Source organism: Elephas maximus, chromosome 15, assembly GCF_024166365.1.
Source record: "Elephas maximus indicus isolate mEleMax1 chromosome 15, mEleMax1 primary haplotype, whole genome shotgun sequence".
Lineage (NCBI taxonomy): Eukaryota > Metazoa > Chordata > Mammalia > Proboscidea > Elephantidae > Elephas > Elephas maximus.
In genome coordinates, this window is record NC_064833.1 from 42,295,189 (window position 1) to 42,322,549 (window position 27,361).

The following is a 27,361-nucleotide window of genomic DNA, read 5'->3' on the forward strand; positions in this document are numbered from 1 at the left end:
TCTATATTCACTGTCCAGCTTTTGCATGCATATGAGGCAATTGAAAATGCCATGGCTTGGGTCAGATGCACCTTAGTCTTCAAGATGAAATCTTTACTTTTTTTTTAAACCACTTTAAGAGGTCTTTTGCAGCAGATTTGCCCAACGCAATGTGTCATTTGATTTTCTCACTGCTCTTCCATGGGTGTTGATTGTGGATCTAAGTAAAATGAAATCCTTAACAACTTCAGTATTTTCTCGGTTTATCACGATGTTGCTTATTGGTCCGGTTGTGAGGATTTTTGTTTTCCTTATGTTGAGGTGCAATCCACACTGAAGGCTGTAGTCTTTGATCTTCATCAGTAAGCTCTTCAAGTCCTCTTCACTTTCAGCAACCAAGGTGTGTCATCTGCATATTGCAGGTTATTAATGAGTCTTCCTCCAATCCTGATGCCCCGTTCTTCTTTATATAGTCCAGCTTCTCAGATTATTTGCTCAGCATACAGACTGAGTAAGTATGCTGAAAGGATACAATCCTGCCCCACACCTTTCCTGACTTTAAACCATGAAGTATCTCCATGTTCTGTTCAACAACTGCCTCTTGATGTACATACAGGTTCCTCATGAGCACAATTAAGTGTTCTGGAATTCCCATTCTTCGCAATGTTATCCATAATTTGTTATGATCCACGTGGTCAAATGCCTTTGCATAGTCAATAAAACACAAGTAAGCATCCTTTTGGTATTCTCTGCTTTCAGCCAAGATCTGACATCAGCAATGATATCTTTGTTCCTCCTCATCTTCTGAATCTGGCTTGAATTTACAAATGTTTTACAAAACCACATGCTTATTGCTAAATATGTGAAGCTTTCTGATAGGTGCTGAAGATCTCCAAAGCAACACAAAACAGTAAGGTATTAGGATGCTCCCCCAAATGCAGCTCTGTATCATTGAGAAAACTAGTTAAAAGTTGAGGCAATACAAAGTTTAGATGAAAACAAGAAATTTATGTTTAATATACCTCTATTATTAATATATTAGTCATTTCAATTTTCTTTCATTGTGAATCTCTCAAGCTTTTGGATTTGTGTCAAGTTTAGGTGACACTGAATGATGTAAATATTAGATTAAAATCTATCCAAGGAGGAAGTTATGAAGAGATAAGTCAGATACCCTCACACGTCTCTTACTTGGCTATACAACAAATGCATAAGAGGCTGCAATGTGACAGGTATCAAGTGTTAGTAATCAGCCATCATAATATCTAAGAAAGCAGCTACTAGGAAATGGTTCTTACATATTGCCAGTGACACTGTGCTTTGGAACAGCCTTACTATTTTGTAATTAAAGGAGTCTACACATTTTTTTTTTTACACATTTAAAAATGTTTAATGACCCAACAGTTCTACTCCTAGTTATATAATTTAACTAAGAGAAATGAAAACATATGTTCACATAAAAACTTATACACAAATCTTCATAGCAGTATTATTCATAACAGCCAAAAATTGAAAAAACCCAAATGTCCATGAACTAATGGACAGCTAAGTACAATGTGGTATATCTATACAATGGAATAGTATTTGGCCATAAAAAGGAATACAGTACTAATACTTGCCATGCTATGCTAAGTTAAAGATGTCAGTCACAGTAAGACCACATATGGTATGATTCCATTTATATGAAATGTACAGAATAGGCAAATCTGTTGAGACAGAAGGTAGGGCCTAGGGCTAGGCAAGGTGGTGGTGGTGGTGGTAGGATTAGGTGGCAATGGGAGCAACTGCTAATAGGTATGGGTTTTTTTGTGGGGGAAGTGATGTAATGCTCTACAATTGATTGTGATGATGGTTACAAAACTGTGAGTATACTAAAAAACCAGAACTGTATGGTGTAAACAGATGAATTGTATGGTGTATGAATTACCCCTCAATAAAACAGTTAAGAAAAGAGTTTAATAAAATAGTAATCTACCAATAAATACCCTTCCTTATCAAACCCAGATTTAAAATTTAGTAAACAGTTAAAAAAGCATGAACAAAAGGCAAGTTAAAAACTCATGGGAAGAAAATGGCCATTCCCTACAGACCTGTAGCAGTCCTCCTCTTAAATCAATGGATATTTTTGGTATGGACTGTTCTGGGCCTGGGTTGCCACTGTGTTTACACCATTTAGCTTCCAGATTGGCAGCTGCACAACATGGTCCTATTAGAACCCGACTTCTTTCCTTGAGGCTTGTTTTAAGGAGAAGATCATCCACGCTGAGTAGAAATGATGTCCCAAGAATTACACCTAAAATAAATAAATAAATATGGTTATATAATTTTTTCTTGTCAAAAAAGTATGTTTGGGCAGGGATTGCAACCAATGTCACAAAGCAATCTGTGTATAAACTGTTGAATGAGAAACTAATTTGCTCTGTAATCTTTCACCTAAAGTACACACACACACACACACACACACACACACACACACACACACACACAAGTATGTTTGGGGAAAGAATTTTTTTTTTTGAGAATGTTAATCCATTCTTTGTTAGAGTCTTCTTTTTTAGTTGTCTTCCCACCACAATTTCACGCTATTTATACACAATTCTAGTTATGAAGCAGGTATACCTCATTCACATTCCTAACAAAGCAATACTTGCCAAAACATTATGACTTTTTCCATGTGTGGGCATTTTAAGTTTTATGAGTAGGGACATTTTCATTAAATTGTGCAAGTTTTTCAAACAACTACATTAAGAATAAGAACAGCTGCTTCATTTGTCTATCATTAACATGAAGGGAAAGGGCAATTTTCTGTGATTTCTTTCTTACAGTTAACAGAGTACAGTATATTACTTTGCTAGACACTCAAGTTTTTGACTGGCCCATGTTAAAATTCAAAACAATCAAAATACGTAACATGTGTTTTCTAAAAAAATTTAGCTTAATCCAAACTTCACACATCATAACCACTTGAAGTTTACAAAGTCTTAAAAACAGATAGTGGCAGGTTAGATTTATGAGAAAAACTACATGCTTTAGTTCAAAGTAAATATACCCAGAAAAGGAATACACTTTAAAACGTAGGTTTTCTTTTGAACTTAAAGTAGGAGTGTAGATCAAAACCTTTTCGTAAAACCAATGGCACACTTTAAGATATTTAGATGCAAAGTTAGAGTGGTGGGTTAACTTTCCCTCCAAGGAGCTCATATTCTGCATTGTCATTGTGAATATTGAATTTCACCAGACCACGTTTGTAATGCCCATGGCATTTTTTCCTAATGATATTTGATCCTCAAAAAAGATGAAAGATTAAAAAACACCTCAGGCCCACAGAATACATGTTTCAAAGTATGGTACCCACACTGAATTTTCAATTTTGTGGAGACTTGAAAACTTCATATATATGCAGTATGTTCCCACTACAGAAATAAGATACACAACTTCTAATCATCCACAGAAAGCATTACACCCACAAAAGCCTTAGGGCTGAGCTGTTTGTTAAAAATTATGGTGGAAATCAATGTCTTAAATCTTCTTATTAGCTACATTATGGCATTGAGACTTCCACTTAATCTACAGTTTTCTTGATTAAAAGGTAGAGTTCACTCAGGCTGAAGAAAAAAGAAAAAACCAGAAAATAAAAAAATAGAAATGGCCCAAACACACACAAACCACACAATCCCACCCAAAAATAATCATCTTTATTATGGAGTTTTTAACTCAAGTAATAATTTCGTGACTTAACCGCATTTACCTTTCCTAAAATACTTACGACCTCTCAACAGTAAACATATGCTAAAAGAAACACATCAGTTCATTATTCACAAATTTGTCATAATGGAGTTTTTTAAGTATAGGCTTAATTCAGTGCATTCATCCAGAAAATGAGCATTAATGGAATGTCAGGATTTTATCACCCTTTAATTTCAAATACACACATTTCATAGTGTCCTATGCTGACAAACTCAATTAAGGGGCCCTTTTTACACAACAGCTGCTAACTGAAGTGGTGGTTCAAACCCACCAAGCAGCTCCATAGAGAACCTGGCAATCTGCTTCTGTAAAGATTACAGCCTAGGAAACACTCTGGGGCAGTTCTACTCTGTCACATGGTGTCACTATGAGTTGAAAATTGACTCTATGGCACCTAAGAACAACAATCTTAATGTGAATATCCCATTGGTTCCTTACACACACACACACAAAGTGTTTAACACAAAAGGCCTTCTAGGTTGCTTATTTAAGAGTTATCATTATCTCTTCAGGCACTCAGGCTCTTAGTCCCTTGGATAAATTTCTAAGACTTAATTTCTATTTAATTCTATACAACTCCCCTATTTTAAAACATCAGGAAAGAGAGACCTTAGTAATCCAAGTGATTGAAAGTGGAGGTCATCCTGGAGGAAAGCGCCATGTTATATTCAGTATAATACTGTGCACACAGTAGCTATTCAGGACATGTCCCATTGAATTGAAATGAGTTTGGAATCGGATCCTATTCTCAGCTGTCTATCAAAGGGTTCTTAACTGACAGACGAGAGATAAAAATATTTAGATCTTTGCTATTCTTCAGTTTGTATCATAGCATCATAAAACGTTAGGTGCTGTTGAGTTGGCCCCAACTCATAGTGATCCTAGGTACAACAGAACAAAACACTGCCCAGTCCTGTATCATCCTCACAATCGTTGTCATGCTTGGGCCCATCATTGCAGCTACTATGTCAATCCATCTCACTGAGGGTCTTCCTCTTTTTCACTGACCCTCTACTTTAGCAGGCATGAGGTCCTTCTCCAGGGACTGGTCCCACCTGTTAACATGTCCAAAGTAAGTGAGATACAGTCTTGCCATCCTTGCTTCTAAGGAGCAACCTGGCTGTAACTGTTCCAAGACAGATTTGTTTGTTCTTTTGGCAGTTCATGGTATATTCAATATCCTTTGCCAACACCATAAATGAAAGGCGTCAATTCTTCTTCGGACTTCCTTATTCATCATCCAGCATTTGCATGCATATGAAGTGACTGGAAACACCATGGTCAGACACACCTTAGTCTTCAAGGTGGCATCTTTGCTTTCAACACTTTAAAGACGCCTTTTGCAGCAGATTTGCCCAATGCAAAACGTCATTTGATTTCTTGATTACTGCTTCCACGAGTGTTGATTGAGGATCCAAGTAAAATGAAATCTACTATATGAAGAAGAATGCAGCATCAGGATTGGAGGAAGACTAATTAACAACCCGTGATATGCAGATGACGCAACCTTGCTTGCTGAAAGTGAAGAGGACTTGAAGCACTTACTGAGGAAGATCAAAGACTACACAGCCTTCAGTATGGATTATATCTCAACATAAAGAAAACTAAAATCCTCACAACTGTACCAAGAAGCAACACCACAATAAACAGAAAAAAAAAAAACTGGAGTTGTTAAGGATTTCACCTTACTTGGATCCACAATCAATGCCCATGGAAGCAGTAGTCAAGAAAACAATGTACTGCACTGGGCAAACCTGCTGCAAAAGATCACATTAAAGTTGAAAAAGCAAAGATGTCACTTGGAGGACTAAGGTATGTCTGATGCAAGCCATGGGATTTTCAATCACCTCATATGCATGCAAAAGGTGGACAATGCATAAGGAAGACCAGAGAAGAACTGATGCCTCTGAACTATCGTGTTGGTCAAGAAGATTGAATGTACCATGGAATGCCAGAAGAACCACTAAATCTGTCTTGGAAGAAGTACAGCTAGAATGCTCCTTAGAAGCAAGGATGGAAAGACATTGTCTTATGTACACTGGACATGTTATCAGGAGGAACCAGTCCCTTGAAAAGGACATCATGCCTGGCAAAGTAGAGGGTCAAAAAAAAGGGGAAAACTCTCAAAGAGATGGATTGACATGGTGGCTGCCAACGATGGGCTTAAGCAGAGCAATTGTTTTGAGGATGGTCGAGCAGGACTGGGTAGTGTTTCATTCTGTTGTACATAGGGTCACTATGAGTTGGAACTGACTTGACAGCACCTAACAACATCATCATCATAGAATAAAAAGGCTGGACAGAAGAGACCTTAGAGGCCATCTATCCCAAGTCCGCTTCCTTTTAAAAGCAAATCAAAACTTCTTACTTTGAAATAACTTTAGGTCTACATAAAAGTTGCAAAAATATAGAGTTCCCACAAAGCCTTTACCCAACTACATAACAATAGTGTAATTATTGAAATCAGAAAATTAACATTGATATACCAGTAATAAGTAATCTACAGATTTTATTCAAACTTTGCCAGTTTTCCCAATATTATGGATTGAATTGTATCCCCCTAAAATGTGTATCAACTTGGGTAGGCCATGTTTTATTCATTTATTTTTTTTTAATGTGTATCAACTTGGGTAGGCCATGTTTTCCAGTACTGTGTGATTGTCCACTATTTGTCACCTGATTTGATTTTCCTGTGTTGTAAATCCTACCTCTATGATGTTAATGAAGCAGGATTAGAGGCAGTTATGTTAATGAGGCAGGACTCGATCTACAGGATTAGGTTGTATCTTGAGGCAATCTCTTTTGAGATACAAAAGAGAGAAGTGAGCAGAGAGACAGGGGGACCTCAAACCACCAAGAAATAAGAGCCAGGAGTGAGCACATCCTTTGGACCTGGGGTCCTGCACTGAGAAGCTCCTAGACCAGGGAAAAATTGACGACAAGGATTTTTCCCCAGAGCTGACACAGACAGAAAGCCTTCCCTTGGAGCTGGCACCCTGAATTTGGACTTCTAGCCGCCAGGCTGTGAGAGAATAAATTTCTCTTTGTTAAAGCCATCCACTTGTGGTATTTCTGTTATAACAGCATTATTTAACTAAGCCATCCACTAATTTCTTTTCCTTGTCCAGGATCCCCCATTGAATTCAGTTGTCACGTGTCAGTTTCCTTAAATCTATGATAGATCCCAGCTTTCTTTGTCTTTATAACCTTGAACATTTTTGAAGAATCTAAACCATTTATTTGGTAGAATGTCTCTCATTTTGAGTTTAATCTTATGTTTTCTTATGATTAGAATAAGATTATGTCTTTTTGGCAAGAATACCACAGAAGTAATACTCTGAGATGGGCATATGAGAGTCCATGATATTGGTATGTCTTATTAGTGGTAACAGTAATTTTGATCACATGGCCAAAATGGTGCCTCCCAGGTTTCTCCAAGGTAAAGTTACTATTTTCCCCTTTGTAATCAATACATAATTTGTGGGAAGATACTTGGAGATTATGCAAATATTCTTTCTCATTAAACTTTACCCATTAACATCAGCATCCATCAATGGTTCTTGCCTGCAATGATTATTACTGTGGTCTGTGCATAATGGTGACTTCCTATTTCTCTCATTCTTGTACATTTATTGATATTCTACCATAAAAAAAGAGCTGTCCCTTTTACCCCACTTATGTATTCAGTTTTTATTTATATCAGAATGAGCTTACGGATGTTTATTTTATCAGTTATAATCCAATACTATGGGGTTGCCATGAGTTGAAATGACTCAATGGCAACTGACAACAACATCATCATTATTTACTTTGTGGCTTAAATTGAACCAGGTTTGGCCATTGGGAGTCCTTTCAATTTGGCTCCTGTGTCCTTTTGATATACTCCTCTCATTTTTCTGAGAACTTCCTTACTTTCTGGTTCACAGATGTTTCAGGCTTACTTTGTATTTTCCCCATTACTTCTTTGACATCAACCATTTCTCCAAGAAGCTTTGGTTTCTTTGTTGAAGAATGGTATCTAGAAACCAAAATCTGGGTGGTTGCTGTGCTCATTGCTACTGGAGTGTCACTGCTTCAAGGCTCTCTCTGCAGACAGGGTTAAGAAGTATATGTATGCATACTAACCCATGCATGAATACACGTCTATATTTCTGCATCTATCCATGAGTAAATATACAAAAAATAATGAATTCATATTGATACCTCAGTTTTCAGTCAAAGATCAGAGTTGAATTTAGCCTTCTTCTTTTTTTTTTTTTGGTAACCTCTTTCTCTGACAATGAGAAACCTGCCAAATATTCATTCTGATGTATTTGTTTCTATTCACCCTAACTCAAAATTAAATCAAAAGACCTAAGACTGACATCAAGAACTTCATGAAAAAAAGTAATTAAAATTAAAAATTAAAATTAAAAAGACTAGCAAAAGAAAGAGCTGATATTTATACCAGAAGTCTCTTTAACAATGGGCTTAACAACATTTTGTCCAAAGCACACAGATGAATGGGACTAACTTTCTCATTCTACAGCAGCTTTCATTTCTACAAGGATATTTGTAGGCATGTGATAAAAAATATTACTTTTTTAGAAATACCATAATACATATAGAATTTGGATCTTACTAGATATTTCTACTATACAGGGTCTACTACAAAATACTGATATTGTACTCTCTAAATTACTTTTTGAGGTTTGGTTGAAAAAACTAGTACTAGAATGACAAAATTTGCATTATTATACCTTATGTATATTATTCAGAGAGTGTCTATCCCTTCTCAATGAAGAACTTAAATAGGGTTGATAGAAGGCTCTTTCTAATCCTTAAAAGCTACACAATTTGAAGCATTTACTGAGTAGGTTGAGAGAAGAATTACAAAATCAATTGTAGCAGGTACTACAGACAGAAATATTATACCATCCCTCTGCAGCAAAGACCTAAAAAACTAAGTAGAACAAATACAAACATCAATTCTGGAACTCTAAGCATCAAATGAACGAATAAAGAATAGTATCAAGCACCAAATGGAAGAAGAAACTGACAAAGGACAGAGAACGGGGAAAGTTACAGAGTGGAGGTTCCCTGCCAGCTAACGCAGCACAGCTTTGACATGTAGAAAGCAAACTTACAAGAATTATTAAGGGGAGTCCTTCAGTTAGAGAACCAACAACATCAGACAACACCCTGAATGTAGGACACAGGACAGCATCAACCAGATACCAACCTAGGTAATGAACTCTCAAGAATAAAACGAAACTAAAAGATTTACAACAGGGAACCAGAGATGTCAATCTGTAAATGACAACAATGTCAGAACACTAAAAGGGGGAACAGACAGCATAGCTATAGAACTTTCAAGTGGAGAGGAAGTCAAGGTGATATCAAATTATAAAAGACTGGTTCAAACTTAGAAAGATAGGGGTAAATTTCAAGGTATCCACAAAAAAGTTAACAAACTTACTCATTAAAATAAAGAAGAAAAACGTAAGGCCTCAGTAAACACGAAATCTACAAAAATGAAAGAAACAAAAAGAAATTCCACAAACAAAAGGAACTCAGCACAGGAGAGAAAGAGGAACCACCCAAAAAAAAAAGGCACTACGACATGATAGCAATAAAGCCACACCTATCAATAATCACACTAAACGAAAGTGGCTTAAATGCCCCATAAAGAGACAGAGAGTGACAGAATGGATAAAAACAAACAAACAACAACAACCACAAAACAGGATCCATCAATACGGTGTCTACAAGAGACACACCTCAGAAATAAAGACATAAATATATTAAAAATCAAAGGATAAAAAAAGTATCAAGCAAACAGCAACAATAAAAGCAAGAGTGGCAATACTAATCTCAGATAAAATAGACTTTAAGGCAAAATCCACCATAAAGTCAAGGAAGGACATTAAATAATAATTAAAGGGACAATCCACCACAAGGACATAACCATAAAAAATACTGACACACCCAACAACAGGGCTCCAAAATACATAAAACAAACTCTAACAGTACTGAAAAGAGAAATTGAAAGTTCCAGAATAATAGTAGGAGATTTCAACACACCAGTCTTGGTAAAGGACAGAACATCTAGAAAGAAACTCAACAAAGATACAGAAGATCTAAAGGCCACAGTCAACCAACTTGACCTCAAAGACACATACAGAACACTCTACCCGACACAGCAAAGTATATATTCTTTTCCAAAGCACAAGAACATCCTCCAGAAGAGACTGCATCTTAGGCCACAAAGCAACCTTCAACAACAACCAAAACACTGAGATAATACAAAGTATTTCCTCTGATCACACCACCACAAAAATAGAAATTAATAACAGGAACAGCAAGGAAAAAAAGAATAAAAACATGGCAAACAAATTACCACCTTGCTTAAAAACCACCGGGTAATAAAAGAAATCAAAGATGGAATAAAAGAATTCCTAGAATCAAATGAGAATGAAAACACTTTTGGGGCACAAAACCTTTGGGCACAGCAAAGGCAGTGCTTAGAGGTCAATTTATAGCAATAGATACACACATCATAAAAAAAAAGGGATAAAATCAAAGCATTACCTTTACAACTAGAACAAACAGAAAGAGAAGAACAAAAGAAGCTCAAAGCCACCAGAAGAAAATAATAAAGATCAGAGCAGAAATAAATGAAATAGAGAACAGAAAAACAATATAGAAAGAATCCACAAAACCAAAAGTTTGTTCTTCAAAAGGATCAGTAAAATCAACAAACCACTGGCCAAATTGATGAAACAAAAACAGAAGAAGCAAATAACCCAAACTGAAATAAAAAGGATCATAACACAGTGCTATGAAAAACTGTACTCCAACAAATTTAAAAACCTAAGAGAAATGGGTAAATTTCTAGAAACACACTACTTACTAAACTAACACAAACTGAGGTAGAAAAACTAAACAAACTTGTAACAAGAGAATAGATTGAAAAGGCAATAAAAAAGCTCCCAACGAAAGAAAAGTCCTGGCTCATACGGCTTCATTGGAGAGTTCTACTAAATCATTCAGAGAAGAGCTGACACCAGTACTACTCAAACTATTTTAGAACATAGAAAGGAAGGGATATTTCCAATTCAATCTTTGAATCCAGCATAACCCTGATATTGAAACCAGGCAGAGGCAGCACAAAAAAGGAAAATATCTCATGAACACATATGCAAAAATTCTCAACAAAATTCTAGCCAATAGAATTCAGCATCACATAAAAAAAAAAAAAACACCGCAAACAAGCGGGATTCATACCAGATATGCAAGGATGGTTAAACATTAGAAAATCATTCAATGTTTTCCACCACATAAATGAAACAAAAGAATCACATGATCATCTCAATTGATGCAGAACATGCATTTGATAAAGTCCAACACCCATTCCTGATAAAAACTCTTTATCAAATAAGAATGGAACAGAAATTCCTCAACATAATAAAGGGCATCTAGACAAAATCCTGGTGGTGTAGTGGTTAAGAGCTATGGCTGCTAACCAAAAGGTCAGCAGTTTGATTCACGAGGCGCTCCTTGGAAACCCTATGGGGCAGTTCTACTCTGTCCTATAGGATTGCTATGAGTCAGAATCAACTAGATGGCAACGGGTTTGTTTTTTTATGCAAAACCAACAGCCAACATCATTCTCAATGGAGAGAGGTTGAAAACATTCCCCCTGAGACTGGGAACAAGAGAAGGGTGCCCTTTATCATCACTCTTATTTAACATGGTGCTGGAATTCCTAGCAAGAGCAATAGGCAAGAAAAAGAAAGGGCATCCAAATTGTAAAGAAGAAGTAAAACTATCCCTATTTGTAGATGATATGATACTATACATAGAGAACTCTAAAGACTCCACAAGAAAACTACTGGAACTAATAGATTCAGTAGAGTAGCAGGATACAAGATAAACATACAAAAATCAGTTGGATTTCTATATAACAATAAAGAGAACTATGAAAAGGAAATCAGGAAAGCAATACCATTTATAATAACCCCTAAAAAAATAAAATACATAGGAATACATTTAACCAGGGATGCAAAAGACCTATACAAAGAAAACTTCAAAACACTACTGCAAGAAACTAAGAGACGTATAGAAATGGAAAAACATACCATGCTCAAGGATAGGTAGACTCAACATTGTGAAAACATCCTTTCTACTGAATGCAAACTATAAATACAATCCAATCTCAATCCAAATACCAACAGCATTCTTTAATGAGATGGAAAAACTAACCATTAACGTTATACGGAAAGGAAAGGGCCCTGGATAAGTAAAGCATTATTGAAGAAGAATAACAAAGAAGGCGGCCTCAGAGTACCTGACCTCAGAACCTACTATACAGCTATGGTAGCCAAAGCAGCCTGGTACTGGTACAATAACAGACACATTGACCAAATGGAACAGAATAGAGAACCCAAATATAAACCCATCTACCTACGGCCACCTGATATTTGCCAAAGGCCCAAAGTTCATTAAATGGGGAAAAGGCAGTCTTTTTAACAAGTAGTGCTGGCAAACCTGGATGTCCATCTGTGAGAAAATGGAACAGAACCCATATCTCACACCATGCACAAAAATTAATTCAAAATAGATCACAGATCGAAATATAAAACCAAAAACTATAAAGATCACAGAACAAAAAATAGGGTCAATGCTCCCTGTAGCTGTCGAGTCAATTCTGACTCACAGTGACCCTATAGGACAGAGTAGAACTGCCCCATAGGGTTTCCAATGAGCCGCTGGTAGATTCAAACTGTTGACCTTTTGGTTAGCAGCTGAGCTCTTAACCACTGCACCACCAGGGTTCCAGGGTCAACATTAGGGGCTCTAATACAAGGCATAAATAGGCTACAAACCATAACTAACAATATACAAACACTAAAGATAAGCTAGATAAATGGGATATTCTAAAATTTAAACACTTAACCTCATCAAAAGACTTCACTAAAAGAGTAAAAAGAGAACATACAGAGTGAGAAACAATTTTTGGCTATGACATATCCAACAAAGCTCTAATTTCTAAAATCTATAGGAAATCTAACACCTCTACAACAAAAAGACAAATAATCCAACCAAAAAAATGGGCAAAGGATATGAACAGTCATGTCACCAAAGAAGACACTCAGGTGGCTTCAGACACATGAGGAAATGCTCATGATCACTTAGCCCTTAGAGAAATGCAAATCGAAACTGCAATGAGACACCATCTCACCTCAACATTACTGTCAAGAATCAAAGAAAACAAACAAAAAAAACAAATGTTGGAGAGGCTATAGGGAGACTGGAACTCTTATGCACTGCTGGTGGGAATGCAAAATGGTACAACCATTTTGAAAAATGATATGGCACGTCCTTAAAAAGCTAGAAATAGAAATACCATAAGATCCAGCAATCCCACTCCTAGAAATATATCCTAGAGAAATAAGAGCTGTCATAAGAACAGACGTATGCATGCCCATGTTCACTGCAGCATTCACAACAGCAAAAAGATGTGAACAACCTAAGTGCCCATCAATAGATGAATGGATCAACTGTGGTACATACACACAATGGAATACTACGCAATCATTAAGAAACAACACTGAAACTGCGAAACATCTCACAACATGGATGAATCTGGAGAGCATTGTGATGAGTGAAATAAGTCAATCACAAAAGGACAAATATTGTATAAGAACACTATTATAAAAACTCATGAAAAGGTTTACACACAGCAAGAAACAATCTTTGATGGTTATGGAGGAGAGGATGGGTGGGAAGGGAAAACCACTAATTAGATAATAGATAAGTGATAACTCTGGTGAGGGGTAGGACAGCACACAATACTGGGGATGTCAGCACAACTTGACCAAGGCAAAGTCATAAGCGTTTCATAGACATCCGAACTCCCTAAAGGTCAGAGTTATTGGGCTGAGGGCTGGGGACCATAGTCTCAGGGGACATTTAGCTCAATTGGCATAACACTGTTGATAAAGAAAATGTTCTATTTCGGTTAGTAGTATCTGGGGTCTTAAAAGCTTGTAAGCAGCCATCTATGATATGTCTACTAGTCCCACCCTGTCTGCAGCAAAGGGGAATGAAGTAAACCAAAGACGCAAGGGAAAGATTACTCCAAAGGACTGACAGACCACAGCTACCACAGCCTTCACCAGACTGAGTCCAGAACAACTAGGTGGTGCCCGGCTACCACCACCAAGTGCGCTTACAGGGATCATAATAGAGGGTCTTGGACAGAGCTGGAGAAAAATGTACAAGAAAATTCTAACTCACAAAAAAAGACCAGACTTACTGGTCTGACAGAGAATGGAGAAACCCCGAGGATATGGCCCTTTGACACCCTTTTAACTCAGTACTGAAGTCGCTCCTGTAGTTCACCCTTCAACCAAATATTAGACAGGCCTATAAAACAAACAATAACTCACATATTTTAACCATATATACATGACTAAAATGGGCACACCAACCCAAAAGCAGAGATGAGAAGGCAAGAAGGAACAGGAAAAGTGGATGAATGGAAATGGGGAACCCGAGGTTGAGAAGGGGAGAGTGTTGCCATATCCCGGGTTTGGCAACCAATTCACAAAACAATTTGTGTATTGTTTAATGAGAAACTAATTTGCTCTGTAAACCTCCACATAAAGCACAATAAAGAAAAAAAAAAGTCAATCATAGACTTAAATTAGGGAAAAACAAATACAGAAATGTTAACAACTTTTTGGTGCAAATGGTTAAGTGCTCTACTACTAGCCCGTTTGAACCCACCCAGAGGTGCCTCAGAAGACAGGCCTGGCAATTTGCTTCCGAAAGATTACAGCCTTGAAAACTCTATGGAACAGTTCTACTCTGCCCACATGGGGTCGCCGTGAGTCAGAACTGACTCAATAGTAGCTAACAACAACATACACTGTTAAGCGCATGAATGCTTCTCTACTGTCATATAAACTCTACTATTTTTTGCCTGGACAGAGTGTGTAAAGTATCTAGAATTCTTGGGGAGACTAAAGGTAGAGGAAAGGACTGAAACCTTAGGAAAATGGCCTAGAACTAGGAAGTGGATGGTCAGAAGAACACAAGGAGAAAGAAAGAAAGTAGGCAAGACTAAGGCGAGCGCTGAGGAGGCACACTGTGCCTGATACAGAGATCTTGCAATTAAGGCAGGCACTGACGCAGTTATGGTTATATTCCAGTGACTGACTTGCCAGGAAGTAGCCTAGCAAGGTTGGGAACTTGTCACAATTTATAGATTTTCATATTTGATAGTCTTTGGAGTTTGATTTGGGTTAGGGATGGACAAACCAATGAGACACAGTAACACTTCCGGGAAAATGACCATTCCTCTTGCTGTCTAGTCTTGAAATTAAGGAAAGGAAGGTGCTGGAGTAGCTGGCAGCCACCCTGTGGAGCTTGGGCAAGAGACTATATAAGTGGGTAATACAGAAAAAACCTAATGACTTCTGCCATGCCTAAGGACACCACTAGTCCTGAGCTTTTCACACCCATGAGACTGTTTAAATCAGTTTATGTTGATTTTCTGCCACTTGCAACCTAAAGAGTCCCAACTGATATACACCTTCTAATTACGTAAGGGAATTTCTAAGCGTAGTCTTCTATTTTCTTCTCAATCTTTTTTCGGCAAACTTTTGTACTCTCATGGCTATAAGGATAATTCCTATCCTATTACAGGTTATCCATAACCTAACTTCTTAAACAATTACTACTCCCATGCTTCCAGCTGTCTATAAGGAATCTGTATATCTTGGATCACCTCCAACTTGATATTTATGCATGTATGCATTCATTATTCTGCTAACATTTACTGGTTACCTACCATATGCTAAGGCCCTGGATATATAAAGATAAATAACTTGCAATTTTATTTCACATCAAATTTGCCCTTGGCAATTTCTTAGCCTCAGATCCAAGATTTCAAAGTACTTTGGAGTAAAGGCAACCAATAGTATTTATAATACTGACTTTGTTGAGTACATGAAAACTTCCCTGTCATACAATCCCTTTTTTTTCTGCCTTTTCTTATTATTTGCTTCTTTTTATTTATGTACTATTATTTCACTTTAATTGAGTGCTACCTGTACGTTGCTGTTATTTTTTCTTCTTTCTTTGTCCTTTCATTATTTTCCCCAATAATGTACCCTTCACTCTACTCTTTTTCTAATCCTTCTGTTTGTACTTGCCTGTATCTCAGGCCAACTGGCACTGGCTACACACACACGTTTAAATACACAGGTGGCATTGAAAATTTAAGAAGATGCTAGTGTTGGCACGAGGACACAGGAACAGGCACCACTAAAGACACTAAGAAAATACATGACCCAAACCAAGGAAACCCTGGTGGCGTTGTGGTTAAGAGCTATGGCTGCTAGTCAAAAGGTCAGCAATTCGAGTCCACCAGGCGCTCTTTGGAAACTCTACGGGGCAGTTCTACTCCGTCCTAGAGGGTCGCTATGGGTTGGAAGGGACTCGATGGCAGTGGTGTTTTTTTTTTTTTTTAACCCAAACCAAAACCAAACCCACTGCCATACAGTCAATTCTGACTCATAGCGGCCCTCTAGGACAGAGTAGAACTGCCCCGTAGAGTTTCCAAGGAGCACCTGGTGGATTCGAACTGCCAACTTTTTGATTAGCACCCGTAGCTCTTAACCACTATGGCACCAGGGTTTCCTACATGACCCTACAGAGAAGTAAATGTGCCCTGCCTGTTTTGTTTTACTCCCTTTCTTTTCTTTCTTGCCACACATTTACAAGGAAATTACATACAGTTCACTTTTGAGACTCACACAACTGATTAAACTCATCCCCATGTGCCAATCCAGCTGACTGCAGTTACACTCCAAGCTGCTGGGTCTTTGTTTGTCAATTAGGGGATCCAGTCACAAGTATGAGCTTTTAAGTTTAAAATAGAGTTTTAGCTTTCTTTTGAATATTTCCTGCTATATTTGGGGGGGGGGGAGAACTGCAACATAATAGAAAAACATGTTAGTTCAAGTGGTTTTAATCTTTGTGTTAAGTGACCAGCAATAAGAGATTGTGGTGATCACTTAATAATAAAGAGTGGTGATGGATTTCATAAAAAGCCATTTATAAATAATAAGCCAAACTTTATAATTTTGCCACAAAATATGGAAATAATTCCTGGGACTCACAACTGGGTATTTCTCCTTTCCCCTTTCTTTCACTCTGTGAGAGGATGGTCAATAGAACATTATCCTCTACTTTTTGTTTCTTCCATCAGGCAACATATTAACATCTTCTTGAACTATACAAGTATTTTCATTATATATTAATATAATCAATATATTATATATCACCACGCGCATAAGCTTAGGGCCACAGAAAATACTCATGTAAACTGGAATCCTGATGAATTAGTATTCCAAGTACTTATACATTCAAAATCAGGTATAAATGGCAACAGAAAGTGAGTTAAGGCACGTATTATTCTTCTTCCCAGTGGACTAATGCACTGTCAAACAAAATGCCCCACAAGTAAAAACTACAGAAGGCTAACTTCTTTGGAAAGGACGAACTGAAAAAAACTGAATAACTTTGTAAATTTTTACACCTCTCTCTTTCTATAGCAAATATGACAAGATGTTGACATTTACTCTAGCTGGCGAGTACACAGGCGTTTGATGTGGTATTCTTTACATTTTCTATACTTTTAATTTTTTTTCTCAATTTCCAAAAATAAGGAAGGGAGGGAGGAAGGAAAGAAAAAAAAATGAAGAAATATGCTGCGAAAGTTTAATATTTATAATTATCACTTAAATTTTAAAAGCATGAATATTATTAAGGTTATTTATCTAATCACCGGTCAGGTCATTTTTTAAAACTTCCTATTTTGAAATAATTTTAGACTTTCAGAACAGCTGATATCCTTTACCCAGCTTCCCTTAGTGTTAACAACATACGTAACTATAGTACAACCACCAAAAGCAGAAAACTAACATCGACACAATACAATTACCTAATTTATAGCCCTTATTTGAATCCCACCAGTTTCCATCCTAATGCTCTTTTTCTGTTCCAGGATCCATTCCAGGATCCCACATTGCATTTAGCGAAGTGTGATCGGGTCGTTTTGACCAAGCACATAGTCTCTTCCCTCTACCTCCTTCGCATTCATCACAATGCTTTTCTACCTGGTCTTTCCACTGGACTCTTTTATAAATCTGTGCTCCTTTTTTTGATTTCAGTTTCAGCAAACTAATGGGGGGCATTTAATTAAACTAAATGAGGCATAGCAACATTGAGAAATAATTTCAGAAATGACTGTGTGATAAACAGAAATAATCTTGCTTTGTTTGCATACTGACATACTTTTCATTGAGTGTAAAAATTTACTTCAAGGAACAAATAGTTTTGTGACCTTTAAAGTACTCCTTTAAAAGACCAATAAATGCAAACCACTTGTTTTGGAGAACGTTTACAAAATGCTGCCAGCCCTACATCATCAGTCTCTACTAGGCCCCAATGAGGTCCCTATTCTCTACATGCTGACTGAGCAAAATGCAATCTAAATCAAGCTTCTGTATATCATTAGAAAGAGTACACTATGATGACACGTGCTAGCAAAGCATATCCAGGTACTTTTTTATCCAGCTGGAAGTAATCTAAGGCTACTAGAAAATCAGCAAGCATCTGTTAGATACATCCAGAAGCTGATTTGCATAACAGTGAAATATCAGGATGCCTCAAAAGTGAGGAAGAAAAAAATTGTATAAGCATAATCCATAAAGAGATCAACAGTCACTGAAAACAAATTCTATTTCTACTTCCTTCAACAAATTGTGTTGAAGCACATAAGACTGGCACTTGGGTGCTCTCACCCTGAAAGGAACTAGCTTTTCCCCCTTAATCAGGATATCAGGATATGTAAGGTGATCAGGTTCTATGCTGTTATATTCAATTTTGTACTAAGTCTATATAATGTACCTATTAACATAGTAAAATAAAATATACAACAAGATTAACACATGGAACAAAACATAACTGTTGAAATGTTGAAAGCAAAATGACTTGCTAAGTAATTTTCTGCAATGGCTTAGAAACTGGTCTTATCTACATAATCTGGATTTTTTAAAGACTGGTATAATGGAAAGACCAGAAGCCAGGAGACAGGTGGTATATTCCTCACTCTATCTCACAATATCCCTAGGCAAATCACTTAACCTCTCCAGACTTAACTGAGTGAGTTAAGAGTAGCTCAGTGGGCCTTAACCTGGAGTTCCAGACACTTAGGAGGTACCATGTAGTAATGGTGGCTTATGAGGTATTTTTTAGTGTTTCAAAGACCCCAAAAGAAATCATGAATTTATCTGAGACAGATGTGGAGTTTTACTAAAAAGCTTTTAATTTTGGTTACAATTGTATCAAGCTGGTAAAGTCATGCTAGCTATCTAATCCTAAATGCAGTGCGTTTGAACCATGAGGTCCACTGAAGAAAAGGATAAAAAGCGTTCTTGATAAACAAAAGCATGGCCTTTAAGATGATTTTCAGCTCTAAAATTTAATGATCTATGACCTTAGAGTTCATGTGGGTATGATTAAGTTGGGAGAGGGAAGGGAAAGAAGATATAAATTGATCAATATTTATTGAGCACTATATATATATTTTTTATATTTGTGTACTCTGCATACATTACCTTACTAAATCCCATCAAGAGTACAGTGAGGTAAGCATGTTTGCCCTTGCCAGTTAACTGGGATTCAGACTCCTTTTTGCCTCCTTCCAATACCATGCTGTTTTATAAAAACTACCACTAGTAGTTAGCTCTTAAAAATGTCATTTTTTTCCATTTGGTAGCAAGATTGTGAGTAAATGCTTTTTCCTGTCTCTAACTGTCTCGCAGGGCCTCATTATGTTATGCCAACATGGCCAACAGGTCCAGGGGCCTAGCCAGGAAGCGAAAGAACATCTAAGATGTGTCTTCAATTGCTCATCATTGACAGTGCTGCTTTGCTAGAAACTTTCCTACTGAACAGCCCCACTGGCGGATATTATACAAGAGGCCAATTTGTTGTGACCACAGGCAAAATGAGATGCTCTCACATATTCAGTGCAGATGGTGATAGAGATTGATTTCTAACATTCTCTTTCCACAGTCCCAGGGTTGGGGGCTAGAACAATACTTGTCCATTTCACCTAATACTAACACATAGGGTAATATCATTAGGAAACAGAGAAGAAGCTATTGAGAAAGAAGCCTCTAGTACTTAGTACCTAGGGCTGGAAACCTTCACCAGTAACTCGCAAAGTGTTCATGACACATCTTCATGTTAACTGATAGTACTTTTGTTGTCTCAAAGGCTCTTTTTCTTCTGTCCATGGAATAGTCTGTTTTAATTTGTGTATATGTGAAATTTTTATCAGTTATTGTTTTTCTCCAACTGTATCTAAATCTAGAGAAACAGTACTTTACCATGCCAAGTTAAAAGTAGAAGACATAAAAAGCATTAATTTTTTTTCTATAATACATAGGACAATGGGACACAATTATAAAATATATTATCTGAGGTCAACACTCTTCTAGCAAATGGTTTAGATTAAATATGGAATATGGTGACCAAAAACAATAGGAAGAAATAGACCAATTTAGCTAGAGATACGATTTGAAGGTGGATTTACTTGGAAAAGTATAATAACTGTACTGGATTTCTCATTAGAAGGGAACAGAGTCTTACGAAGACTTCATACTCCCCAGGAGAACCATATTTACACAATTAACAATTCTTTTGTTGAAAAAAAAAAAAAAAGCTTTTCATTATTGCATGTGGACACATGTGGACTATTTTAAAAATACAAGAGATGTGTAACACACAGTAAACAGAAAGTAATGGTCTTAAACAGGTCAAATCCTTGAACTTGTCATTAATAAATGTCTCTCCTGCATTCAGCTACCCGGGCTGCTGGGAGCCTGTTTTCTTCAAATACTTCAAACACTGAAATCCAGGAACATTTATTATTTTAATCCATTACAGGCAGTGCTTGATTTAACTTTATTGGTTGTGGTGGTGGTAGTGGTTATAAGTGGGGGTACAGCAACGTTCTTTTACACATCATTTCAAAAGGGCTTAATTATATTTTATAGTTTGGGCCAGGAATTCTGCTTGTTTTTTGTCTAACAAGGTTCAAATGGAGTTCAGGTCAGTGATGAATCAGAAGAAAACGCCAGAGATGGTTATCTCTCTGAAATGAGCTCATCTCCCTCTACGAAAGGCTGGGCAGGTACAACATGTTCACTACCACACAGCACATGAGATCACGCTGATATTCTAAGTTTGTTGTCTATTAGATAATTCTTATTTTTCAGGCAGTCTTGAAATTAATACTTCAGGAATTTAATTTGGTGGTTATCTTTTATATTTAAGTTACTATCCTACATATCCTATTTCCACAGGAATCCAAAACAGCTGTAGTAATCACAGAGCTCTAAAAACCAAAAAATTTACATGAAGAACAATAGTCACTTACTGAGCATTTTAAGAAATGCATAAGCCCTTTATAACAGAAAAGTTTAAATATCCCAAATAAAAGAAGAATGCATTGATATAATTCGGTTAAACAAAAGAATAAATTACTGTATAAACATTTATGGACAACAGACATCTGTTACTGTATTTCTTTTTTAAACATCAAATATTCTTAATTTTTTTCTTTTTTGAGGGCATGAAAAGCATAATTTCTAAGGTAGTGGTATTAATATTGTTTATTGTTGCCCAAATTTCTATCTAATCATATATTTTAACAACTACAGCAAGGAGGATAAAACTTGTATGTTGGGACTTCATCTCCAGTGTATATAATTTCTAAGAAGAAGAGGACAAGAGAATTATAGTATTGCACAAGAGAATTATGTCTTTCAATAAACAGTGTTTCCCACAATACTGGAGAAGTAATATGGGGTATTATTTCGAAAAAATACTAAGAGAATTTTAGTTGTTCTACTTATTATCCATCAAATTTTTAGAACTTCCTATTCTACACATGGGGTAGCCAAGAGTCACAACTGACCCGAGTGCAATTAACAATTCTATTTTTTTTGAATACTTTAACAGTTCAGGAGTATACACAGAAAAATGTCACCTTCTTAAAAAAAAAAAAAAATCAGTAATCCACAGGTAATTTAAGAGTAAAAAAAAAGACAGGCCAGTTTATCAGTAGCAACTTTGAACCTTGTTATAAAGTAATAGGAAGGAATATGACCAGGATTAATAGAAGTACTCAGTCCTGGGATGATGGGGTGTCAGCTTTCACAGACTCCGGGCCATCTGTTCTGCCCGCCTACATTTTACTTCTGCAAAACTATAAACGCACCTCTACCTCAGGGACTATAGAAAGGCATTAGAATTCTTCTGCTTTTCATTATCACAAGATTCAGTAACTCATTTCATTGTCAAGATAATCCCCTTTTACTCTTTCTTTTGCGCTTGCAGGGTATGCCAAAATGACAAATAAAATCCCAGATGTTACCAGCTCAGTGAGGTCTCCACCTTTCCCTGAGTGTTGGGTTTAAGCTACTTGGGACATAGTGTCAAAAATGACAGGACCCTGATGCCCACACCCAATATTCATTAAGGTTTGTTAGTGATTTGTATGGCTGTCTACAAACTATACTTCCACTTCAATCCTCAGTGGCTGCTTAAAAGTTGTTTGTCCTCTGGCTTTTACCATCAAAGAATTCATTTCCTATTGTTCAGGCATCAGAAAGAGATGCTATTTCTTTTCTAAAAGTAACAGAAGTCTTTGGGGTGTTGTAAACAACATTGCTACATAATGACCATATCTAATTTATTGTTTTATTTCCCCTTAGACTAACTTGCATCTCTGCAACATCCAAAGGCTATGACAACACCTTAAGAAATTTTCCTCAGGAGATGCAGTTAACCAACGGAATGAAAAGCTGGAGCTCCTCTTTGTATCAATTAATGACCTGGCTTCATTTTTCAGTACATGAAAAGGAACTTCAGGTTCTTTAAATTTCAATGGTCCTGACTTTGGTGAACGCGAGAATAGGCATTTGTATACATGAAAAAATAATGTGGCTATGCTTTGTTTCTCTCCACTTTTTAATTTTGTTCTGTTTTGTTTATACACAAAGATAAGTACATCTGGATAACAGAGGCTGGGGTAGTGAAAGTTATTTAAACCACAGCTCTTTGACTAGAAGGAGTTCAGCTCACTACTTTCTGCCTGAACGAAAGTCCCCTAAGTCTGTAAAGACTGACATTGCTTCCAACATTTTCCTAGTTCTGACTAAAATGCCTGCTATGATGGCCTCACTTAGGATGTTCCCCAAACCTTTTGTGCCACCTAATTTGTTCATATCCTATTTTTGTTTCACTGAAACACTCCCATGAAAGAGCAAGGCAGCCTAAAGTACAGCTATTTCCCAGCTCTGAATTGTGTACCCTTGTTTGCCGAAATTTAAGAAGTGCCGCCCTAATAGAGCCATAATTTACTCTGACAAGGGGAGCTAAAGTCTGCAGCTCACTCCCACCCTGCCTGTAGAAAGTTCTACACTGCCAGCTCAGAATTTATAGCTACATGCTTACAGGCTCTCCAAAACAACATACTTCAAACGACAAAAAAGATGTGTGTGTGCCCATACAGGGGGAAGGAGTAATTTTTAAAAAGAACATACTACAGAATGGGGTTGGATTTAATGGATAGGAAAAGAAATATTACCTATCTGAAACCATTTCGTAAAATAAGATATAATTTCTCAATGAGATTCATTTTGTTATTGATAACACAATCATAGGATTTTCTGTAATATTTATATACCAGCTTTAGAAATACAAGCATTACATCCACCAAAATCAGAACTTTAGAGATAGTTTACCAAAGACACAGGGGAGAACAAAATATTCTAGCAGAAATACAAGTTAGGTTATTGTAAGTCAGTGCCATGCTAGTATCAGCAGAGTGAAACAAAACAAAAACCAGGTCCCCTGAAGCTCTCATAGTTGAGGGTAGCAGAATAACACAGGAGGCTAAGAAGACCTGGTGATTTTTTTTTGTAAAGTGAAAAATATTTAACCACTTCATTTTGATGAAAACAAGTTCTTCTAATACTTCAGTGAATAATTTCTAAATATTAAGTTTTAAAAATTAGTAATAAATATGGAAGCATTTAGATTGTTGAAATTTATTGACGTCTTAGGAAGAAAATCAACTTTCCCTGTTCATTCTTTTATTATTCTCCTTTCCCATACACCTCCCAGAAGCTTATGCCAATTTAATTGATGAAAAATAAAATCATTAGACAAACTCAAAATTTTTTGTACCTTTCACAACTGAGGAAGTATGCCTATAGCACATTTCCAATTGTATTTCTCTAAATGTTACTTAGCACATAAGTTTCCTCGAGCATCCCAAATCTACTTCAGCTCCCAAATTAAAACTCATCTGGAAAGGACCGTTCTACCCTGTTTATATAACATTGTCACATAAAGAGTGTAAAAAAAAAATTTCACTAAAAATAGCTTGCGTAAGTTAGGGATTAGAGTAGTTTCTGCTGCTATAATTGTTCCTTTGTAGTTTTTTCCATGATGTTTTTGCAGTGTTTTTGACTGTGTTTATTAAAGTCAGCACATCAAAAAGGATCAAAGAGAAAGTGAGTGAGAACCAAAGAAACCCCAAGTGTGTTGTCTCATTGGGGAGTTATGCAGATTCGCATAAACAAGTGCAAACTGTTGAGGTTTTAATGAAAAATTTCTACAATTATTTTATCTTAAGTCATTCTATACAATAACATCTGTACAGCAGATGGCTATACTGTACCAAGGCAATGCTCCTTTTTCTCTCTCTGTTTAATAGTACATCTGAGATGACTACTTTTGTCACTGTGCTCAATTTGGTTCGGCAAATAATTTGAAAAGTGCAGCTGCTGCAGATGGTCACAATAGTTGTATAAACTGTAAAATCAAAGACACAGTGAAGCATTTCTGCATTAGATTCAAACTATAAAAATCTGACATTAACTCCGTTGAGCTCAAAGATACACTATAAAAGACTTTGGTTAAACACAGAATGGTGCCACTTGAAAAATACAAAAAGAAATATGACTACTGGTAGGATTTTTTTTTGGGCGGTGGGGGGTATATTTTACCACTTATCAAAAAATAAACCGGAATGCATATTTTGCATATCTTTCACCCAAAACAATGAATTTTAAGATATTTAACTGTACAATTAATTTACTGTTTAAAGCTTAAATTATATTTTACTTTATAATGTTTTGTTTAGTTAAAAAATTATATTTTGAAAAACATAATCTCTCAATTACAATTTTCCCAGAAATTAGCTTTCAGCATTAACTAGAAATAATATAATCTTATTAGTTCATGAGAACTTAAATAATTTAAACTACTATTTTGCTGACTTTATTATCTTCTTAAGATGTCTGAGCCATTACATAAAACAGAAACGTAGAAAAAACTAGATTTGGTGTTTGTTAAGGCCTCATAATAAAATTCTTCCTATTAAAAGGCTCTTGTCCATTTGATTTCATTTGTTGATACAACTATTTTAGAACATTTGCTGGATACTACACATTAGTGTTAAATAAAGTATGTCTCAGTCAAAGCTGTAGTTCCTTTGTGTTTAACTAAATGTACGAACATAATTATTAAAGGAGTATGTTTTTACAGAATAAGTCTACTAACTTGTATAGCTCAGTGAAAGAAAGGTTTTAATTATATTGTAGGGAAGTTTACCAAGATAAAAAATAGACACCATTAAAAGTGGGTAAAATATGAGTAGCAAATGAATAAAAAAGAAATGAAGATGAAAAAATAAAAAGACCTAGAATTCTGAGTAAGTACATTTAAAGTCTTTCACTCTGTTGAGTCCTAACCTTTCCCTCCTACGATTAAGGTACAACTGAAAAGGCGTGGGAACAGGCCCTGTGTTGTCTGGGTTGCAATTTATTTGTGGACAAATCAGCAATTGTAGCCTCCAGTGTTTCATAGTCTTTCATGTTCCATGAACTTTACATTTTTCATTTCTAACTTCAATAAAAAAACAAACAACAAAAACCAGTGCTTTTAGCTGGCTTGGTCACAAATATTTCTGGTGAGAAGGAAATAAATCACCTAAATTTTTGGCTTAAAATTCATACTTCTCAACTATAAACCCTTTTCTTTATCTCTTAAACTGCTGTGCCCAAACTGACTATAGGGAACTAAGTTACATTTAGTCTCCAGCTGCCACTTACTGACTTTTTGATAAGCAACTAAGTTGCATAGAGTATAAAGATTTGTTTTGTCCCCTGCACTAACTCTCAGCCCCAATTCTTTCCTGCATATTAAAGTGTAAAAAAAGTTTCCCTTTTGCTACTCTTACTTTCGGAGTAAAATTTCTGGCATTGTGCCCTGAACTTTTACAGTAGCAGTTTCTGTGATTGAAAACTGTTATTTCCCACCTGTGCCTTGCATTTACGCTTCCCCTCCTCACATTCCTTCCGCCTACCCTCTTTAATTCAGTGTGAAAAAGCACACCGCTTAGTCATGAAAACAGAAGAGGAAAATGTCGAGATGTCACTGTGAGTTAATTTCTCACCTCTTGCCCATCAATGACACTCAGTCTGCAGGGTCATGCCTCTCTGAGAGGCTAGGCACAGAAGCACGGGCTCCAGGGCGGCAGCCTTTCCTCTCCAGGTGCTTTTAGCTGATAATCCTCAATGGCATTATGCTTGCAAAGTGAAACCTGGCTTCATATTACAGTTTGTGTAGCATACCTGCCACCACAACAATTTTTCTTTTTTAAATAAATTGTTACCAGTGACTTAATGTAGTGCATCAGAACCACCTGCAGGGCTTGTTGAAAAGCAGATTGCTGGGCTCTGTGCCCAGAATTTGATTCAGTAGGTCTGGGGTGGGGTCTGAGAATTTGCATTTCTGACAAGTTCCCAGAAGATGCTGATGCTGTTGGTTCTGAGGCCACTCTTGGACAGCCACTGCTCCAACGGCTCACAAAACTTGGTACTTATTGTTTTACTACAGATATTTTAGGTAAAAGGGAAATTTAGGGATTAACAGTTTTAAAGACATCTGTAGGAATGTCTCCAAGATATGGATAGTAACACTTTAGGGCATAAAAATAACAGGGCTCAAAGAATTTGCTATACAATTATCCGAAAAATAACTTACCAGGTACTTTCTGTGCTGCTTTGACACTAAGGCTTACACTGAGGTTTGATAAAGAGGCTAAGAGGCATGGTTTACTAGGATGGGGGACAGTTTCCATGGAGACCACAATCTGAGTAGTATGGACAGAAATTTTTTGAAAGCCAGAAACAGCTCTCCACATGTTTTCTTGAACTGGAATCTTTTGCACTCTATCACCAGGAACTTCAGGCTTAGACAGCTTCCCACGGTAGCATTTGGAGGCTGGAAGTTCATCCTTATTCAGCGTGGTGTTTGACAGGGCTGAAGTCTCTCTGCTGTGTGCAAAGCTGTGAGCATTTCTTATCTTCTTTACAAAATGGTTTATCTGATCCAATTTGGTAAAACTCAAGTTTGCTTTCAAAGGCTTTGATATATCCAAGTTGATGTCCGCTAGAGAATTGAAAAAGACAAGAAATGTTTTTGTTAAATGTAA

General features: G+C 36.6%; 1 protein-coding gene across 8 annotated transcripts in view; it reads right to left on the reverse strand.

Annotated features, from left to right (window-relative positions):
* The window catches only part of VPS13B (vacuolar protein sorting 13 homolog B), a 915,182-nt gene that overhangs the window by 169,924 nt on the left and 717,897 nt on the right, over positions 1–27,361 (reverse strand). For all 8 annotated transcript variants that reach the window (XM_049854597.1, XM_049854595.1, XM_049854593.1 and 5 more), the window contains 2 exons: positions 26,911–27,318; positions 2,070–2,272 (listed from right to left, as the gene is read on the reverse strand). In XM_049854597.1, coding sequence (XP_049710554.1) covers positions 2,070–2,272; positions 26,911–27,318 — 611 coding nt within the window. The remainder of the gene's footprint in view (positions 1–2,069; positions 2,273–26,910; positions 27,319–27,361) is intronic.